At 41.5% G+C, this 18,905-nt stretch overlaps 1 protein-coding gene across 3 annotated transcripts in view; it reads right to left on the bottom strand.

Moving 5' to 3' along the window:
* Window positions 1-483: 483 nt before the first annotated feature.
* Window positions 484-18,905, bottom strand: part of LOC129847690 (oocyte zinc finger protein XlCOF6-like) — a 40,708-nt gene continuing 22,286 nt past the window's right edge. The window contains exons 1-3 of one of the 3 annotated variants that reach the window (XM_055915441.1): window positions 14,987-15,090; window positions 11,768-12,019; window positions 484-3,930 (exon numbers count right to left, since the gene is read on the bottom strand). In XM_055915441.1, coding sequence (XP_055771416.1) covers window positions 2,177-3,930; window positions 11,768-11,873 — 1,860 coding nt within the window. In that variant the 5' untranslated portion in view covers window positions 11,874-12,019; window positions 14,987-15,090 and the 3' untranslated portion in view covers window positions 484-2,176. Of the gene's footprint in view, window positions 3,931-11,767; window positions 12,020-12,612; window positions 12,736-14,986; window positions 15,091-18,905 lie in introns of those variants that run through there. The other 2 variants (XM_055915442.1, XM_055915443.1) reach the window with 2 other exon arrangements.

Raw genomic sequence — 18,905 nt, 5'->3', positions numbered from 1 at the left:
CAACCCGAGCACTCAGTTCTGCCACCTCTGGTCTCATGGCCGTCCCACTGCTACAGGAGGTCAAGCTCCCTCTCAGCCCAGTCAAAGCACTTCTCTGTCCTGGCACCCCAATGGTGGCACCAGCTTCCCTCTGATGCTAGGACAGCAGAATCCGTGCCCATCTGCCCGAAAAGGTCTGAAACCCTACATCTTTAAAGAGTACCCCCCCAAAATACAAATAATAATGTGACACTGACTAATTGAGGAGAAATGTATTCACTGTGATATGTGGTTGTCTCACCTGGCTATCTTCAGATGAATGTACTTAATGTGCTGGTGACATCACAGGGTCAGAGAGAACTCCTGACTGTAGTCATACAAAAACACTCCAGGCACTCAGCCCATAAGAACCATTCATACTGTCAGATCTAATATGAAGAACTGAATACAACCATAAGAACCATTCATACTGTCAGATCTAATATGAAGAACTGAATACTAAAGAGAAGAAGAGGTTCATGTAACTTTATTTTTCATTGGCAGATCAATAACGTTTTCTTCAATGCAGTTATCCAAACACATTCATGATCAGTAACTAAAATAACTCATCTAGCTTTAAAGACAATTCATAAACACATGTATTAATTTCATAAACTGTGTATCATTAAATAAAGTTGTAAAACAATCCCCCCCAAACTTATGGTGAAAAGTGATCATCACACCATCTCCATCTGATACATGTTAGGGGTGGAAGGTAGCCTAGTGGTTAGAGCGTTGGGCCAGTAACCAAAAGGTTTCTAGATTGAATCCCCGAGCTGACAAGGTACAAATCTGAACCCACTGTTCCTTGGCCACCATTGTTAATAAGAATTTGTTCTTAACTGACTTAACTAGTTAAACAAAGGTTCAATAAAAACAATTAAAAAGTGTATACTAGCTCCTTCCCACAGAATACTGCAGAGGGACAACCTGGTCTCAGAGCAAAACGTTTTATATTATACAAAAAACATCAGTGCCACTCCATTTAGTATGTTTGGACAATCACAGTAAATAAACTAAACATGTAAAGTGTTGGTTTCATGAGCTGAAATAAAAAAATCCAGCAATGTTCCATATGCACAAAAAGCTAATGTCTCTCAAATGTTGTGCACAACTTTGTTTATATCCCTGTTAATGAGCATTTCAGCCTTTGTCAAGATAATCCATCCACCTGAAAGGTGTGGCATATCAAGATGCTGATAAAACAGCATTATCATTACACAGGTGCACCTTGTGCTGGGGGACAATAAAAGGCCACACAACACAATGTCACATTTGTCTCAAGTTTAGAGAATGTGCAATTGTCATGATGAATCCAGGAATGTCCACCAGAGCTGTTGCCAGAGAACTCAATATTTATATCTCTAACATAAGACACCTCTAAAGTCCTTTTAGAGAATTTGGCAGTACATCCAACAGGCCTCACAACTGCAGATCACATGTAACCACGGCAGCCCAGGAACTCTTCACCTGCAGGATTGTCTGGGAGGGGGCTGAGTAGTATTTATGTCTATAATAAAGACCTTTTGTGGGGAAAAACTCATTCTGAATGGCTGGGCCTGGCTCCCAAGTGGGCATATGCCCTCCCAAATCCCACCCAAGCCTGAGCCCCTGCCCAGTCATGTGAAATCCATAGATTAGGGCCTCATTTATTTCAATTGACTGATATCCTTATACGAACTGTAAATCTTTGAAATTGTTGCGTTTAGATTGTTGTTCAGTATAATACGACTTGTAGGACATATCAGACGTTAAGAATTACAATTCATATGTTATGTTACGCATTGCTATTCATACAATATGTTACGAACTTGTAATATGTATGATATGTTACGAATTCCAATTTGTTGTTGCTAACGTTAGCTAGGTTAGGGGTGAGGGGTTTAAGGTAGAGTTTTGGTTTAGGGGAAAGGTTAGCTAACATGCTAAGTAGTTGCATGCTAAGCTAACATGCTAACATAGCTAAAAATGTGTAGGAAGTTGCAAAGTTGCTAATTAGCTAAATTGCTAAAGTCCTCCTTGATGAGATTCAAACACGCAGCCTATGGCTAGACGTCTATAGTCTATACATTGGTGTGTTAAGTTGCTATGGTGAGAGAAACTCACCCAAAAGTCAGAGCAGACGTAAGCAGGCTTCTCTCATGCCTGCGTTCTCTGATTAACCTTTTTTCTCCCCTGTGTGTGTTCTCTTATGACCTTTTAGCTGAGTTGATGTTTTGAAGCATTTTACACAGTCAGAGCAGAAGTAAGGCTTCTCTCCTGTGTGTATACGTTCATGTCTTTTTAAGTGGGAAAGTTGAGAGAAACTAGTTCCACAGTCAGAGCAGAAGTAAGGCTTCTCTCCTGTGTGTGTTCTCTGGTGAAGTTTTAGCTCAGTTGCTGTTTTAAAACATTTTCCACAGTCAGAGCAGGAGTATGCCTTCTCCCCTGTATGTATACGTTCATGTGATTTTAAGTTGGAGAGTTGAGAGAAACTAGTTCCACAGTCAGGGCAGAAGAAAGGCTTCTCTCCTGTGTGTGTTCTCTGATGAACTTTTAGCTCATTTGCTGTTTTGAAGCATTTTCCACAGTCAGAGCAGGAGTAAGGCCTCTCTCCTGTGTGTGTTCTCTGATGAACTTTTAGCTCATTTGCTGTTTTGTAACATTTTCCACAGTCAGAGCAGGAGTAAGGCTTCTCTCCTGTGTGTATACGTTGGTGTGTTTTTAAGCTGCCCAGATGATAGAAACTCGCCCCACAGTCAGAGCAGACGTAAGGCTTCTCTCCTGTATGTATACGTTCATGTGATTTTAAGTAGGAAAGTCGAGAGAAACTAGTCCCACAGTCAGGGCAGAAGAAAGGCTTCTCTCCTGTGTGTGTTCTCTGATGAACTTTTAGCTGAGTTGATGTTTTGAAGCATTTTACACAGTCAGAGCAGAAGTAAGGCTTCTCTCCTGTGTGTATACGTTCATGTATTTTTAAGTGGGAAAGTTGAGAGAAACTAGTTCCACAGTCAGAGCAGAAGTAAGGCTTCTCTCCTGTGTGTGTTCTCTGGTGAAGTTTTAGCTCAATTGCTGTTTTAAAACATTTTCCACAGTCAGAGCAGGAGTATGCCTTCTCCCCTGTATGTATACGTTCATGTGATTTTAAGTAGGAAAGTTGAGAGAAACTAGTTCCACAGTCAGGGCAGAAGAAAGGCTTCTCTCCTGTGTGTGTTCTCTGGTGAACTTTTAGCTCATTTGATGTTTTAAAACATTTTCCACATTCAGAGCAGAAGTAAGGCTTCTCTCCTGTGTGTATACGTTCATGTGATTTTAAGTTGGAAAGTTTAGAGAACCTAGTTCCACAGTAAGGGCAGGAATAAGGCTTCTCTCCTGTGTGTGTTCTCTGATGAACTTTTAGATCAGTTGACGTTGTGAAGCATTTTCCACAGTCAGAGCAGGAGTAAGGCTTCTCTCCTGTGTGTGTTCTCTGATGAACTTTTAGCTGAGTTGATGTTTTGAAGCATTTTACACAGTCAGAGCAAAAGTAAGGCTTCTCTCCTGTGTGTATACGTTCATGTGATTTTAAGGTGGAAAGTTTAGAGAACCTAGTTCCACAGTCAGGGCAAGAATAAGGCTTCTCTCCTGTGTGTGTTCTCTGATGAACTTTTAGTTGAGTTGATGTTTTGAAATATTTTACACAGTCAGAGCAGGAGTATGGCATCTCCCCTGTATGTATACGTTCATGTGATTTTAAGTGGGCAAGTTGAGAAAAACCAGTTCCACAGTCAGAGCAGGAGTAAGGCTTCTCTCCTGTGTGTATTTTTAGGTGTATTTTTAGCTTTGATAGAAATGGGAAAATCTCTTCACAATGTGGGCAGTGATGAGACCTCTTAGCTCTCTGATCTTCCTGCTGTTGCACTCTGGATGTAGAGAATGTCTCAACATGGTATCCTGTGTAAACATCAGAAGAACCAGTCAGTTGGTGCCATATACATGTCAATCAAATGTATTTTATATAGCCCTTTTAATGAAGCCCTTTTTACATCAGTAGTTTTCACAAAGTGCTGAACAGAAACCCAGCCTAAAATCCCCAAAGAGCAAGCAATGCAGATGTAGAAGCACAGTGGCCACAAAAAACTCGCTAGAAAGCAGGAACCTAGGAAGAAACCTAGAGAGGAACCAGGCTCAGAGCGGTGACCATTCCTCTTCTGGCCATCCCGGGTGACAGGTAGCCTAGTGGTTAGAGCAACCGAAAGGTTGCAAGATCGAATACCCAAGCTGACAATGTAAAAATCTGTCGTTCTGCCCCTGAACAAGGCAGTTAACCCACTGTTCCAAGGCCGTCATTGAAAATAAGAATTTGTTCTTAAACTGACTTGCCTAGTTAACCAGTTTGGGCGCATGTCCAAACGCTAGTGGGACACCTACGACAACATCCGGTGAAATTGCAGAGCGTGAAATTCAAATTATAAAAATCGTAATATTAAACATTCATGAAAATACAAGTGTCTTACATCATTTAAAAGCTTCTTGTTAATCCAACTGCGTTGTCAGATTTCAAAAAGGCTTTACGGAGAAAGCATACCATGCCATCTGAGGACAGCGCCCCACGTCAAAATAGTTTTTCAACCAGCACAGGCATCACAAAATCACAGACAGCAATTAAATAAATCACTTACCTTTGAAGATCTTCCTCTGTTTGCAATCCCAAGGGTCCAAGCTACACAATGAATGGTACTTTGTTCGATAAAGTCCTTCATTATATCCCAAAAATGTCAGTTTAGATGGCACGTTTGATTCAGTAATTCACTCATTCAACATGCACACAAACGAATCCAAAAAGTTACAGGTAAAGTTCCTCCAAACAAGTCAAACAATGTTTCTAATTAATCCTCAGGTATTCTAATATCTAAATAAACAATAATATTTAGATGGAGAATAGTGTGTTTAATAGCGAAGATAAATAACGAAAAGTGCACTCTCGTTGATGCACGCAACATGACTACTTTTCTAAATGGGGGACACCTTGGAAAAACTACAAATACCTGAAACCCATTCTAAAGACTGTTGACATCTAGTGGAAGCAATAGGAACTGCAATATGGGTCCTATCTATTGTATATCCCATTGGCAAGCATTGAATAACCTGTGACCTCAAAAAATTTACATTTTCTCCGATGTTTTCGCCTGACATATCAGTTCTGTTATACCCACAGACATTATTCTAACAGTTTTAGAAACTTCCGAGTGTTTTCTATCCAATGCTATCAAGTATATGCCTCTCCTAGCTTCTGGGCATTTTACAGGCAGTTTACTTTGGGCACGTCAGTCATCCGAAATTCAGGACAATAACCAGTACGCTAAGGAAGTTAAATAAAGGTTAAAAAATAAAAAATAAAATAAATACACTACCATTAGTGGTGAAATAAATGAATGAATTCAAAAGATTGGGGTCACTTACAAATGTCCTTGTTCTTGAAAGAAAAGCACATATTTTTGTCCATTCAAATAATGTCAAATTGATCATAAATACAGTGTAGACATTGTTAATGTTGTAAATGACTATTGTAGCTGGAAACAGCTGAAGATCTCGTACAACGCTGTGTACTACTCCCTTCACAGAACAGCGAAAACAGTCTCTAACCAGAATAGTGTCTAGAAGGCCAGCATCCCGGAGTCGCCTCTTCACGGTTGACGTTGAGACTGTTGTATTGCGTGTACTATTTAATGAAGCTGCCAGTTGAGGACTTGTGAGACGTCTGTTTCTCAAACTAGACACTAATGTACTTGTCCTCTTGCCCAGTTGTGCACCGGGGCCTCCCACTCCACTTTCTATTCTGGTTAAAGCCAGGTTGCGATGTTCTGTGAAGGGAGTAGTACACAGCGTTGTACGAGATCTTCAGTTTCGTGGCAATTTCTCACATGGAATAGCCTTCATTTCTCAGAACAAGAATAGACTGACGAGTTTCAGAAGAAAGGTCTTTGTTTCTGGCCATTTTGAGCCTGTAATCGAACCGACAAATGACCCAGATACTCAACTAGTCTAAAGAAGGCCAGTTTTATTGCTTCTTTAATCAGAACCACAGTTTTCAGCTGTGCAAACATAATTGCAAAAGGGTTTTCTAATGATCAATTAGCCTTTTAAAATGATAAACTTGGATTAGCTAACACAACATGCCATTGGATCACAGGAGTGATGGTTGCTGATAATGGGCCTCTGTACACCTATGTAGATATTCCAATAAAAAAAATCACTCGTTTCCAGCTACAATAGTAATTTACAACATTAACAATGTCTACACTGTATTAATGATCAATTTGATGTTATTTTAATGGAGAAAAAAAAGTAATTTTCTTTCAAAAACAAGGACATTTCTAAGTGACCCTAAATATTATATGGCATCACAATACCCCATAATGACATCGCAATACCCCATAATGACATCGCAATACCCCATAATGACAAGGACAAAAACAGGTTTCTAGAAATAACTGAAATATTACATTAATGTAAGTATTCAGACCCTTTACACAATAGTTAGTTGAAGCACCTTTGAGTCTTGTTGGGTATGAAGCTACAAGCTTGAAACACTTGTATTTGGGAAGTTTCTCCCATTCTTCTCCACGGATCCTCTCAAGCTCTGTCAGGTTGGATGGGGAGCGTCTCTGAAAAGCTATTTTCAGGTCTCTCCAGAGATGTTTGATCGGGTTCAAGTCCGGGCTCGGGCTGGGCCACTCAATGACATTCAGAGACTTGTACCGAAGCCACTCCCACGTTGTCTTGGCTGTGTGCTTACGGTCATTGTCCTTTTGGAAGGTGAACCTTCACCCCAGTCTGAGGTCCGGAGCTCTTTCAAGTAGGTTTTCATCAAGGATCTTTCTATACTTTGCTACGTTCATCTGTCCCTTGATCCTGACTAGTCACCCAGTCCCTGCTGCTGAAAAACATCCCCACAGCATGACGCTGTCACCACCATGCTTCACCGTAGGGATGGTGCCAGGTTTGCTCCAGACATGACGCTTGGCATTCAGGCCAAAGAGTTCAATCTTGGTTTCATCAGACCAGAGAATCTTGTTTCTCATGGTCAGAGTCCTTTAGGTGCCTTTTGGCAAACTCCAAGCGGACTGTCATGTGCCTTTTACTGAGGAGTGGCTTCCGTCTGGGCACTCTACAATAAAGGCATGATGAGTGGAGTGCTGCAGAGATAGTTGTCCTGGAAGATTCTTTCATCTCCATAAAGGAACTCTGGACCTCTGTCAGAGTGACCATCGGGTTCTTGGCCACCTCCCTGACCAAGGCCCTTCTCCCCCGATTGCTCAGTTTGGATGGGCGGCCAGCTCTTCCATTGAAGAATTATGGAGGCCTCTGTGTTCTTGGAGACCTTTAATGCTGCAGAAATGTTTTGGTACCGGTCCCCAGATCTGTGCCGACACAATCCTGTCACGGAGCTCGACGGAGAAATCCTTTGACCTCATGACTTGGTTTTTTACTCTGACATGCACTGTCAACTGTGGGACCTTACATAGACAGGTGTGTTCCTGTCCAAATCATGTCGAATCAATTGATTTTACCACAGGTGGACTCCAATCAAGTTGTAGAAACATCTCAAGGATTATCTCACAGCAAAGGGTCTGAAAACGTACCTAAATAAGCAAGAATTATATATATTTTTTTACATTTGCAAGAATTTCTAAAAACCTGTTTTGGCTTTGTCATTATGGGGTATTGTGTGTAGATTGACGAGGAAAAACGTGTAATCAATTTTAGAATAAGGCTGTAACGTACCAAAATGGGAAAAATGGGAAGGGGTCTGACAGTGCCCTCGGAAAGTATTCAAACCCCTTGACTTTTTCCACATTGTTATGTTACAGCCTTATTCTAAAATTAGATAAAATATCCTCCGCAATCTACACACAATACCCCATAATGACAAAGCGAAAACAGGTTTAGACATTTTTGCAAATTTATAAAAATTAAAAAAACAGAAAAACAAGACAGACTCAAAATTGAGTTCAGATGCATCCTGTTTCCATTGATCATCCTTGAGATGTTTCTACAACTTGAAGTATAAAATATTAAATATACACTACCGTTCAAAAGTTTGGGGTCACTTAGAAATATCCTTGTTTTGAAAGAAAATCACATTGATTGTCTATTAAAATAACATCAAATTGATCTGAAATACAGTGTGGACATTGTTATTGTTGTAAATGACTATTGTAGCTGGAAACTGCAGATATTTTATGGAATATCTACATAGGCGTACAGAGGCCCATTATCAGCAACCATCACTCCTGTGATCCAATGGCATGTTGTGTTAGCTAATCCAAGTTTATCATTTGAATTGAGCTCAGGTGCATCCTGTTTCCAGTGATCATCCTTGAGATGTTTCTACAACTTGATATATAAAATATTAAATATATATGTATCAGATATAAATCATCAGGATGTGGTAGTCTACTGGCTATGTTCATCACTTCTCCAATCGTTGTTGAGATCTGATATTCTGTGCAGGCCAAAACGAGACGTAGGCCTCTGTCATATTTCTCAAATCCTTTTCAGGCTAAATTCCAGTCGATCACGGAGAGAACAGTAATGCATAACTACACTGGAAAAAATATATAAACGCAATATGTAAAGCGTTGGTCCCATGTTTCATGAGCTGAAATAAACAAAATCTCAGAAATGTTCCTACACACAAAAAGCTTATTTCTCTCAAATTGTGTGCACAAATATGTTTACATCCCTGTCAGTGAGCATTTCTCCTTTGCCAAGATAATCCATCCACCTGACAGGTGTGGCATATCAAGAAGCCGATTAAACGGCATAATCAATACACAGTCGCACCTTGTGCTGGGTACAATAACAGGACACTTTAAAATGTACAGTTTTGTGACACAACACAACGCCACAGATATCTCAAGTTTTGAGGGAGCGTGCAATTGGCATGCTGACTGCAGGAATGTCGACCAGAGCTGTTTCCAGGGAATTGAATGTTAACTTATATAGGATACGGGGCAGCATTCGGAATTTTGGATGAAAAGCGTGCCCAAATTAAACTGCCTGCTACTCAGGCCCAGAAGCTAAGATATGCATATCATTAGTAGATTTGGACAGGAAACACTCTGAAGTTTCTAAAACTGTTTGAATCATGTCTGTGAGTATAACAGAACTGATTTGGCAAACAAAACTCCAAAGACAAACCATTCAGAATTTTCATTTTTGAGGTCACTCTCTTTTTAATGATTTTCATTGGGAATCCAGATTTCTAAGCAACTTTCTTGCAGTTCCTATCGCTTCCACTGGATGTCAACAGTCTTTAGAAATTGGTTGAGGTTTTTCCTTTGAGAAATGAAGAAGTAGCACTGTTCAGAATGAGGCTAGAGGGAAGTGTAATCTTTGTTAGAGGAGCTTAACCTGAAAGCTCGCTACACATTGTTTTCCTCCGGTATTGAACACAGTATATCCCGTCTTAAATTGTATCGATTATTTACGTAAAAAAATACCTAAAGTTGTATTAGGAAAATAGTTTGAAATGTTTGGACAAAGCTTACAGGTAACTTTTGTAGTCATGTTGCGCGAGTTGGAACCGGTGTTTTTCTGGATCAAACGCGCCAAATAAATGGACATTTTGGATATATATCGACGCAATTAATCGAACAAAAGGACCATTTGTGATGTTTATGGGACATATTGGAGTGCCAACAGAAGACGCTCATCAAAGGTAAGGCATGAATTATATCTTTATTTCTGTGTTTTGTGTCGCGCCTGGAGGGCTGAAATATGATGGTCTGTGTTTGTTTGCTGGGGTGCTATCCTCATATAATAGCATTGTTTGCTTTCGCCGTAAAGCCTTTTTGAAATCTGACACGTTGGCTGGATTCACAACAAGTGTAGCTTTAATTTGGTGTATTGCATGTGTGATTTCATGAAAGTTTAATTTTTATTGTAATTTATTTGAATTTGGCGCTCTGCATTTTCACTAGATGTTGGCCAGTTGGGACGCTAGCGTCCCACATATCCTAGAGAGGTTAATTCCTCGACCATGAGCTGCCTCCAACGTCGTATTAGAGTATTTGGCAGTACGTCCAACCGGCCTCACAATTGTAGACCACGTGTAATAACGTCAGCCCAGGACCTGAGGTGGGTCTGGCTGCCAAGTGGGTGGGCCTATGCCTTCCAAGGCCCACCCATGGCTGCACCCCTGCCCAGTCATGTGAAACCTACAGGTTAGGGCCTAATTCATTTCAATATATATATATTTTTTTATTACATTTAACCTTTATTTAACTAGGCAAGTCAGTTAAGAACAATTCTTACTAACAATGATGGCCTTCCGGGGAACAGTGGGTTAACTGCATTGTTCAGGGGCAGAACGACAGATTTTTACCTTGTCAGCTCAGGGATTCGATCCAGCAACATTTCGGTTACTGGCCCAACGCTCTAACCACCAGGCTACCTGCCGTCCCTTATATGAACTGTAACTCAGAAAAATCTTTGAAATTGTTGCATGTTGTGTTTATATTTATGTACAATAAACATACAAGAAGCTGGTGAATAGCTACAAAAGGAAGTAAATAGCCCTATTAGACTGAAAGTTAATGGAATTTCATCAAACTTATGAGCTCCCGAGTGGCGCAGCGGTCTAAGGCACTGCATCTCAGTGCTAGAGGCGTCACTACAGACACCCTGGTTAGATTCCAGGCTGTATCACAACTGGCCGTGATTGGGAGTCCCATAGGGCGGCGCACAATTGGCCAAGTGTCGTCCGGGTTTGGCCGGTGTAGGCCGTCATTGTAAATAATCATTTGTTCTTAACTGACTTGCCTAGTTAAATAAAGGTTAATAATAATAATTGTGAGGCTCTCCATGAGCATTAGCTGCTACTTCACTCAATCCTGTTTTAAAAAGTCTCCCTGTGTGACATTCCTTGAGACCAACCAGAAATGTTTCCTTGGCCAAATATTCCCAGATTTCCATAAAATCAGCCAAACATGTTCTCTCGTTTCTGCATCACCAAATGTTGCCCGAGACAAAAGAGTAGGCTAGGTGAGTATCAATCACTAGTTCGGTGCAGCAGACTGCAGGGGTGTAGTGCTGCAAGAGCGATGAGCCGCCACAATGGTGTTTGTTGAGTAAAGGTAGATCAATGTCTTGGACGATCACCTACTGATCACCTACTGATTAATTAGTAGTCCACATAACCAAATATTATAGCATAACATTACTGTTAAAACAAAAACAACACCTAATTTCTTACGAGATTTTAGAATGGTTTGCTGAATCGTCTCAAACTCAACAGCGCGCCATTAGACAGAATGTGCTTTGATTAAAACAAAATACAGGAAGTCTATATAATTTAACACCATCTGCTCTAATTTGCTAACCAAACAGTAATTCGAGAAGATTTAAATGCATATTCCCATGAAATTGATTGAGATCAAACGATTGGCATGCAGACACAGCTTGGTCATTTCACTGGTCATTTCACTGGTAAAACGCAAAGAATTATAATTCAATATTGACAGTGATGATGTCATGGCCTATTTTGAAATGAGGTATGCCTAACTTGGTGATTGAGGGTATTAAACATTTTCAACGTTCTTGAGACAATGTGTGGGCAAAGGCAGGCGTACAAGTTTTACAAAGTTTTGCCTCGCAGTGAAGTCTTGAGGTTTTCGGGGATGTGTGATGTCAGAATTATAGAATTCAACCTAGCAATAGACTGGGTCATAACTTATGGAGGTCTAATTTATGAAGATAACTTATAGAGAGAACCTGCTCTTACCATGACTAACAGTTGTTCTAATCTTCTCCTCCTCTTCTTCTTCATCTTTAATGTTGACATTCAGCTCCAGTGTTTGACTGCAGTCTTCCAGCTTCACTGATGCCATCTCTGAATCCTGCAGTGCAAAATGAGCTCCACTGTCACAATCAGGACCCAGTGACTGTAGGTTTCTACTCAGTGTGGAAGGAGAGAGGCAGGCTGGGTTTGTCCTCACTGTTGATGTTACCGGCCTCAGACTTAATCTGAGTCGGCCTGTAGTAATAAAGACAAACGGACACAAAAGTTATTTTCTTGACAGTTCTGGCACTTTATTCTGTAAAAATAGTTTCTATTTTTTCTTGTTCAATTATCTAATTTCAGTAGATCACGTAGCTAATCCTTGACAAAACGTTCATTCACATTAGACACAAAGTACACATTTTAAATTGCACAACATAAATGCACTTAATCTATAGTAGATTTCCTAAATTCACATAAATGACTCAAAAGCCATTTAGTACAAGATTTCAGTATGTTGTAGGCAGACCTACGTAAACATTCTCCTGAATAACCTTGTCTTCACTGTATTATTTCACTCACAAAAACCAATTGTATTTCCCGTTCACACCATAGTAACAATTATCAGGGATCGTACAGTGGCAAGTCAAATTCAAGGACTTAAGTACTTTTTCAAGCACTAATATTTATTTACTTGAAGCCCCGTGTGAAAACCCTGAAATATAGATAAATATAGAAACAACTGAATGTGTCTGAATATTAGTACACATGTAAAGGACTGATAATCATTACATTCAGCTTCAAAACTGTAGAGCAACTGAAATGTTCTCTCTCTGATGAGGCACTACCTGCACTGAAGTCCGTTGATGAAGACCTCCTATGGTATCATGGCGGTCCGCAAACAAATGTTTAAGGTCCATGTCTGTCTAATTCTGTACTAAGAAAATAAACCAAGAAATCCTTATTAACTTCTACCACACCCTCCCCTTCCCCAAAAACCCTCCCACACCCCCAATAAACTTGATCAATAGATCAATTTCTGTGTTTGCAAACATTGGGGTCTATATCATGCTGAAACAATCCACCCCCATGTTATCCAGCTTATCAAAAACCATACCGACAGTAACATCTGTTACCCCCAACAACTCTGCTGCAGTTTACAAGATAACTTTCAACCTGGTATTTCTGCTTTACACAATCCAAGTTGTTGATAACCTTACCAATGAAAGCTATGAAGTATATTTTATTCAATATTAAAGTATCCTTCGTCACAGCGCATTTATGGGCGCAAGATTTCTGAACAGCCCTCGAAACCATGTCAGGACTAGTAGAAAGACCAGTTCTGACAGTAGGTCCTCTTACTACGGGACCAGCCATGGAAGCTCCATCAGTCTGACAGTAGGTCCTCTTACTACAGGACCAGCCATGGAAGCACCATCAGTCTGACAGTAGGTCCTCTTACTACAGGACCAGCCATGGAAGCTCTATCAGTCTGACAGTAGGTCCTCTTACTACGGGACCAGCCATGGAAGCTCCATCAGTCTGACAGTAGGTCCTCTTACTACGGGACCAGCCATGGAAGCTCAATCAGTCTGACAGTAGGTCCTCTTACTACAGGACCAGCCACTTGGCACATATTTTCACTCAACAGCTACATGTTCCATTCTTTGGCATTTAAAAACACTGTGATGATTCTCCGTTGCTGCTCCAGTTTCAACTGTTCTGCCTGCGACTATGGAAGCCTGACCTGTTCACCAGACGTGCTGTTTTCAACTCTCTAGAGACAGCAGGAGCGGTAGAGATACTCTCAATGATCGGCTATGAAAAGCCAACTGACATTTACTTCTGAGGTGCTGACCTGTTGCACCCTCGACAACCACTGTGATTATTATTATTTGACACTGCTTGTCATCTATGAACATTTGAACATCTTGGCCATTTTCTGTTATAATCTCCAGCCAGAAGAGGTCTGGCCACCCCTCATAGCCTGGTTCCTCTCAAGGTTTCTTCCTAGGTTCTGGCCTTTTTAGGGAGGTTTCCCTAGCCACTGTGCTTCTACACTTTGCTGTTTGGGGTTTTAGGCTGGGTTTCTGTAAAGCACTTTGTGACATCCGCTGATGTAAGAAGGGCTTTATAAATACATTTGATTGGTTGATTGATGAGGCTGGGTCAAATTCTCTGACATGGAAGCTAAGGAATCCTATTCTGTACTTTTCCAGACAAAACCTTCTCAAACCTCAACAGCACTGATAAGCTTTCACTTCTTTAACCCTCTTTCCTACTGATCAACCTTTAGGCTTCAACCATTGTCTCCTTCACATGTTCTTTAACAATATCATCCATGGACATAGATATTGGGACCTCAGAGATTACTCCCTTCAATTTAGCATAAGCTCCAGGGTCATGGCTTCTCAGCTTCGTCCCATTATGATTTTCCAATTGAATAATCTTCCCTTGCTGAACCTGACTAGCACATGATATTAACAATCTGCCATTTTAAATGTTTTATTTCACCTTTATTTAATCAGGTAGGCTAGTTCAGAACAAGTTCTCATTTACACAGATGCAGCCCAGTTTAACTTCACCTCTCTTTTTATGGCCTTGGTTAATCAGATAGGGTGTAAATGAGGCCCTGTGGTCTCCTCAAACACCATCCCAACTTTCCACTGTGACACATTATTACTCTAGCTCCCTACCTTGGGCCTCTTTAGAGTTTCTATACTACATGCACCACTGCTTCCAGTATCATTATCTCTGTTCTTCCACTACTACATATACTCGTGTCGCCATTTCACCACGAGCAAACTCCTAGAGACGACCGAAACCGTTAAAGCCGCCATTTGACTTCCGAACCATCCTGATTTCGCGAGCTTACACTAACGAAACAGTGTATGTAAACTCGCGAGATCAGGATAGTTCGGACGAGGCTATTTACCAGCTCATAAACAACATGTTACACAAAACCAATAACGTGTTAAAACGAACTCAAATAAGTGGAATCTTTATGAAATTACGTTGACGAAATTATGTACATACACTCAGGCGAACCCAGTCTACCTAAGTGACTTGTAAAATCGTTTTTAATCACGTTCTTCACTCACACTTGACCCCAAAATAACACACACAATTAAAACCTTTCCCAAACGTGATAATACCTTGACGAATTTGTTACATATCATATATTCTTTTGACATTAGAAACTTTAAACGTGCTATTACATACCTACAATAATACAGTTGAAACGGACACAACCACTATCGACATAACAACACAGTTCTGTCGTTTTCCACCCGGAACTTCCTGTTCCCCTCTACGACGGTTCAACAGCGTCATCTTCTTCTCTGGTATACTGACATTTACACAAATATAACGTGTCTACCGCCACCTACTGTACGGTTAGTAAACTGTAGAAAGAAATACATGTCCATTGCGGAAGCAACGACATCAAAACAAAATACAAAAATAAAAACATCCCACTCCTTCAGTTACAGTTCTCTTCAAATCACATCCCTACACAGTCTCATGGGCCTCGTAGGGAGGAACATCTTCGGTCAGTATTCCCTGCAATCAGTGATGTAAAGTACTTAAGTACAAATATTTTAAGTACTACGTAAGTAGTTTTGGGGGGTATCTGTACTTTCCTTTTGATATTTTTGACAACTTCTACTCCACTACATTCCTAAAGAAAATAATGTACTTTCTACTCCATACATTTTCCCTGACACCCAAAAGCACTCGTTAGATTTTGAATGATTAGCAGGACAGGAAAATTGTTCAATTCGCGCATCCCTACTGCATCTGATCTGGCGGACTCACTAAACACAAATGCTTTGTTTGTAAATTATGGGTGTGATCTTAAATTTAATCTGGAGTGCCAGAGTGCGCTTGGGCGTTCGTAAATTCAGAGCGTTGTCAGATTGTCAGTTCGTATCGCTCTCGGAGCGTTCAGAGCCACACTGGACGCTCTGGCGGAGGAGTAGGGTTGATTCAAGCGTTCTGACCTCACAACAGCAGTCAAGCATCCAAGATAACTGGTTAACATTGGCTAGCTTGCTAGCTACTTCCACTACAAATGAGAGAACTTTGACCATTTTACTTGCCTTAGCAGAGCTGGTTAGGCTGTGTTCATGTTATCCAAAGCATTGGTGACTTTAACTGTGCTACAGGCAACAATTTCATTACGCTTTTTTTGCCGAAGTTTACTGACACCGGCCGTAGTCAAGGGGTGTTGAGCGTTCGTTTGTCATCAATTATTCTTCCCTCTGGCAGCCTCAGACCAGTGCTCTGAAATCGGAGAAAATGGCCAGAGCGAATTTAGAAACGCACCCTGAGTGTTGGAGTGTGCCCCTTACATTTAAACTACAATAAAATCGTGCTGTCTGGTTGCTTAATATAATGAATTTGAAATGATATGTACTTTTACTTTTATACTTAAGTATATTTAAGCAATTACATTTACTTTTGATAATTATGTATATGTTTGACTAAATATTTTTAGACTTTTACTCAAGTAGTATTTTACTGGGTGGCTTTTACTTTTACCTTGATAGGAAAGGACTCAAGTATCTTTACTTTTACTCAAATAATACAATTGGGTATTTTTTCCACCACTGCCTGCAATGCTTCCAATGTTAATTCCTGAACTCCCAAAAACCTTTCAGCCGCATGTACAATTCATCTACAATCGGTATCCTTCAACCGGTAAACGACATTATGAATCTCAACAGGTTGCTGGCCATCCACTGCCATAGCTTCCTCAGCACCAATCGCTCTTTCAACTATTTCCCGGGCCTCCAAGTAGGAGAACTACTGTACAGTTTTTTGATGTGGATGTTCCCTGATATAAGAAAAATTGATAAATGCCATTAGTCAGATCCGGTGTTATGAAACTGATGGAGTTTATTTTGTATTGAAGTAGGCACATAGCATACATAACAGGTTAGGATAATTAAAGTGGCAGTTAGGTGAATTAGCTTGGCAGGTTGGAGTTTGAGGTTAAGCTTAGGAAAAGGGTGAGGGTTAGGGATTTGTTTACCATGCAGGTTTGGATAACTAACATGGCGGTTAGGAGACTGAGATTAAGGTTAGGAAAAGGGTTAGGCTTAGCTACAATGCTACATCTGTCAACAAGTGTTGTTCCAACGCAAACGAAACGGCCACGGACCAATGGGGAGCATCAATTGGTATAAACTAGATATCATGAAACACCCGATATCAGAGAACGCCCCTAATTGCGGTCTGCAATTACACCCTTCTCGGATCAAGGGGGCAGGCTTCCAGTCTATAAGCATGCTTTCCACTGTGCTCAGAGGGCATTTTCCGTACTGCAGTTCAGCTGAAGCACGGCCAAATTCCCATTGAAGGCCCCATAGCGAAGTCAATTAAAAAAAAGACAATTTAGTCATCAAGTTTGTAAATAAAACATCCTTTGAATTATTCAAGTAATTGCCTTAGAGTCTGATTTTTTCCCATCACTCACAGCCAAAGTTATTAACTATTTTAGATTCATGCTGTGAGGTGGGTGAGCTTATGCCACATGCAGATGCTGAAGGGAAAACACACCTCTTGATCTGCGTGTTTATAATGTAGGTTAAGGTGCAGCCTCGTCTCATAGACTAGATGTAACATAGTAAATATAAATCAGGGACTCTCAAAATAGTGTGATATGTAACCAGAAAAAACTTACCTAAGACAGATGTTTACTTAAGAAATTTAATTTTATTAAGCATGGAGGTGGAAATGCAAATTAATTACTTAAAAAACATACAATGTGATTTTCTGGATTTTTGTCTCTCACAGTTGAAGTGTACCTATAATAAAAATGACAGACCTCTACATGCTTTGTAAGTAGGTGTCACGTTCCTGACCTTATCTCCCTTGTTTTGTATTTATTTAGTATGGTCAGGGCGTGAGTTGGGGTGGGTTGTCTATGTGTGTTTTTCTATGTTGGGGTTTTGTGTTCGGCCTGGTATGATTCTCAATCAGAGGCAGCTGTCAATCGTTGTCCCTGATTGAGAATCATACTTAGGCAGCCTGGGTTTCACGTTTGGTTTGTGGGTGTTTGTTTCCTGTGTCAGTGTTTGTGCCACACGGGACTGTTACTTTTAGTTCTTTTGTTATTTTGTATTGTATCTTGTTTTCGTGGATATTAAAATCATGGAAACTTACCACTCTGCATATTGGTCCTCCGATCCTTCTCGCCTCTCCTCGTCCGAAGAGGAGGAAGAGATAGACTGCCGTTACAGAAACACCCACCACCCAAGGATCAAGCAGAGTGGTAAAGGACAGCAGCAGCAGCGGCAGAAGACACAGGACTCATGGACTTGGGAGGAGATTCTGGACGGCAAGGGACCCTGGGCTCAGCCAGGGGAATATCGCCGTCCCAAAGCAGAGTTGGAGGCATCGAAGGCAGAGAGGCGCTGGTATGAGGAGGCAGCGCGGCGACGCGGTTGGAAGCCCGAGAGTCAGACCCAAACATTTCTTGGAGGGGGGCACACGCGGAGTGTGGCTAAGCCAGGTAGGAGACCTGAGCCAACTCTCCGTGCTTACCGTGGAGTGAGAGGGCGTCGTACTGGTAAGACACCGTGTTATGCGGTGGAGCGCACAGTGTTCCTAGTACGCGTGCTTAGCCCAGTGCGGGCTATTCCACCTCGCCGCACTGGCCGGGCTAGGTTGGGCATCGAGCCGGGTGCCATGAAGCCGGCTCAACGCATCTGGTCTCCAGTGCGTCTCCTCGGGCTGGCGTACATGGCACCAGCCTTACGTATGGTGTCCCCGGTTCGCCAGCATAGCCCAGTGCGGGCTATTCCACCTCGCCGCACTGGCAGGGCAACGGGGAACATTCAAACAGGTAAGGTTGGGCAGGCTTGGTGCTCAAGAGCTCTTGTACTCCTTCACGGTCCGGTTAATTCGGTGCCACCTCTATGTACCAGTCCTCCGGTGGCAGCCCCCCGCACCAGGCTGTCTCTCCGGTTTATCTCTACAGTTGCTCCCGCCTGTCCAGCGCTGCCAGAGCCTTCCTCTTCTCCAGCGCAGCCAGCGTCTCTCATCTTCCCAGCGCCGTCTGAGCTGCCTGCCTGCCCAGCGCCATCTGAGCTGCCTGCCTGTCCAGCGCCGTCTGAGCTGCCTCCCGTCTGTCCCG

The sequence above is a fragment of the Salvelinus fontinalis genome, unplaced genomic scaffold (assembly GCF_029448725.1).
Source record: "Salvelinus fontinalis isolate EN_2023a unplaced genomic scaffold, ASM2944872v1 scaffold_0927, whole genome shotgun sequence".
NCBI lineage: Eukaryota > Metazoa > Chordata > Actinopteri > Salmoniformes > Salmonidae > Salvelinus > Salvelinus fontinalis.
The sequence above is the reverse complement of the archived record's forward strand: the minus strand, read 5'-3'. Positions and strand labels throughout refer to the sequence as shown.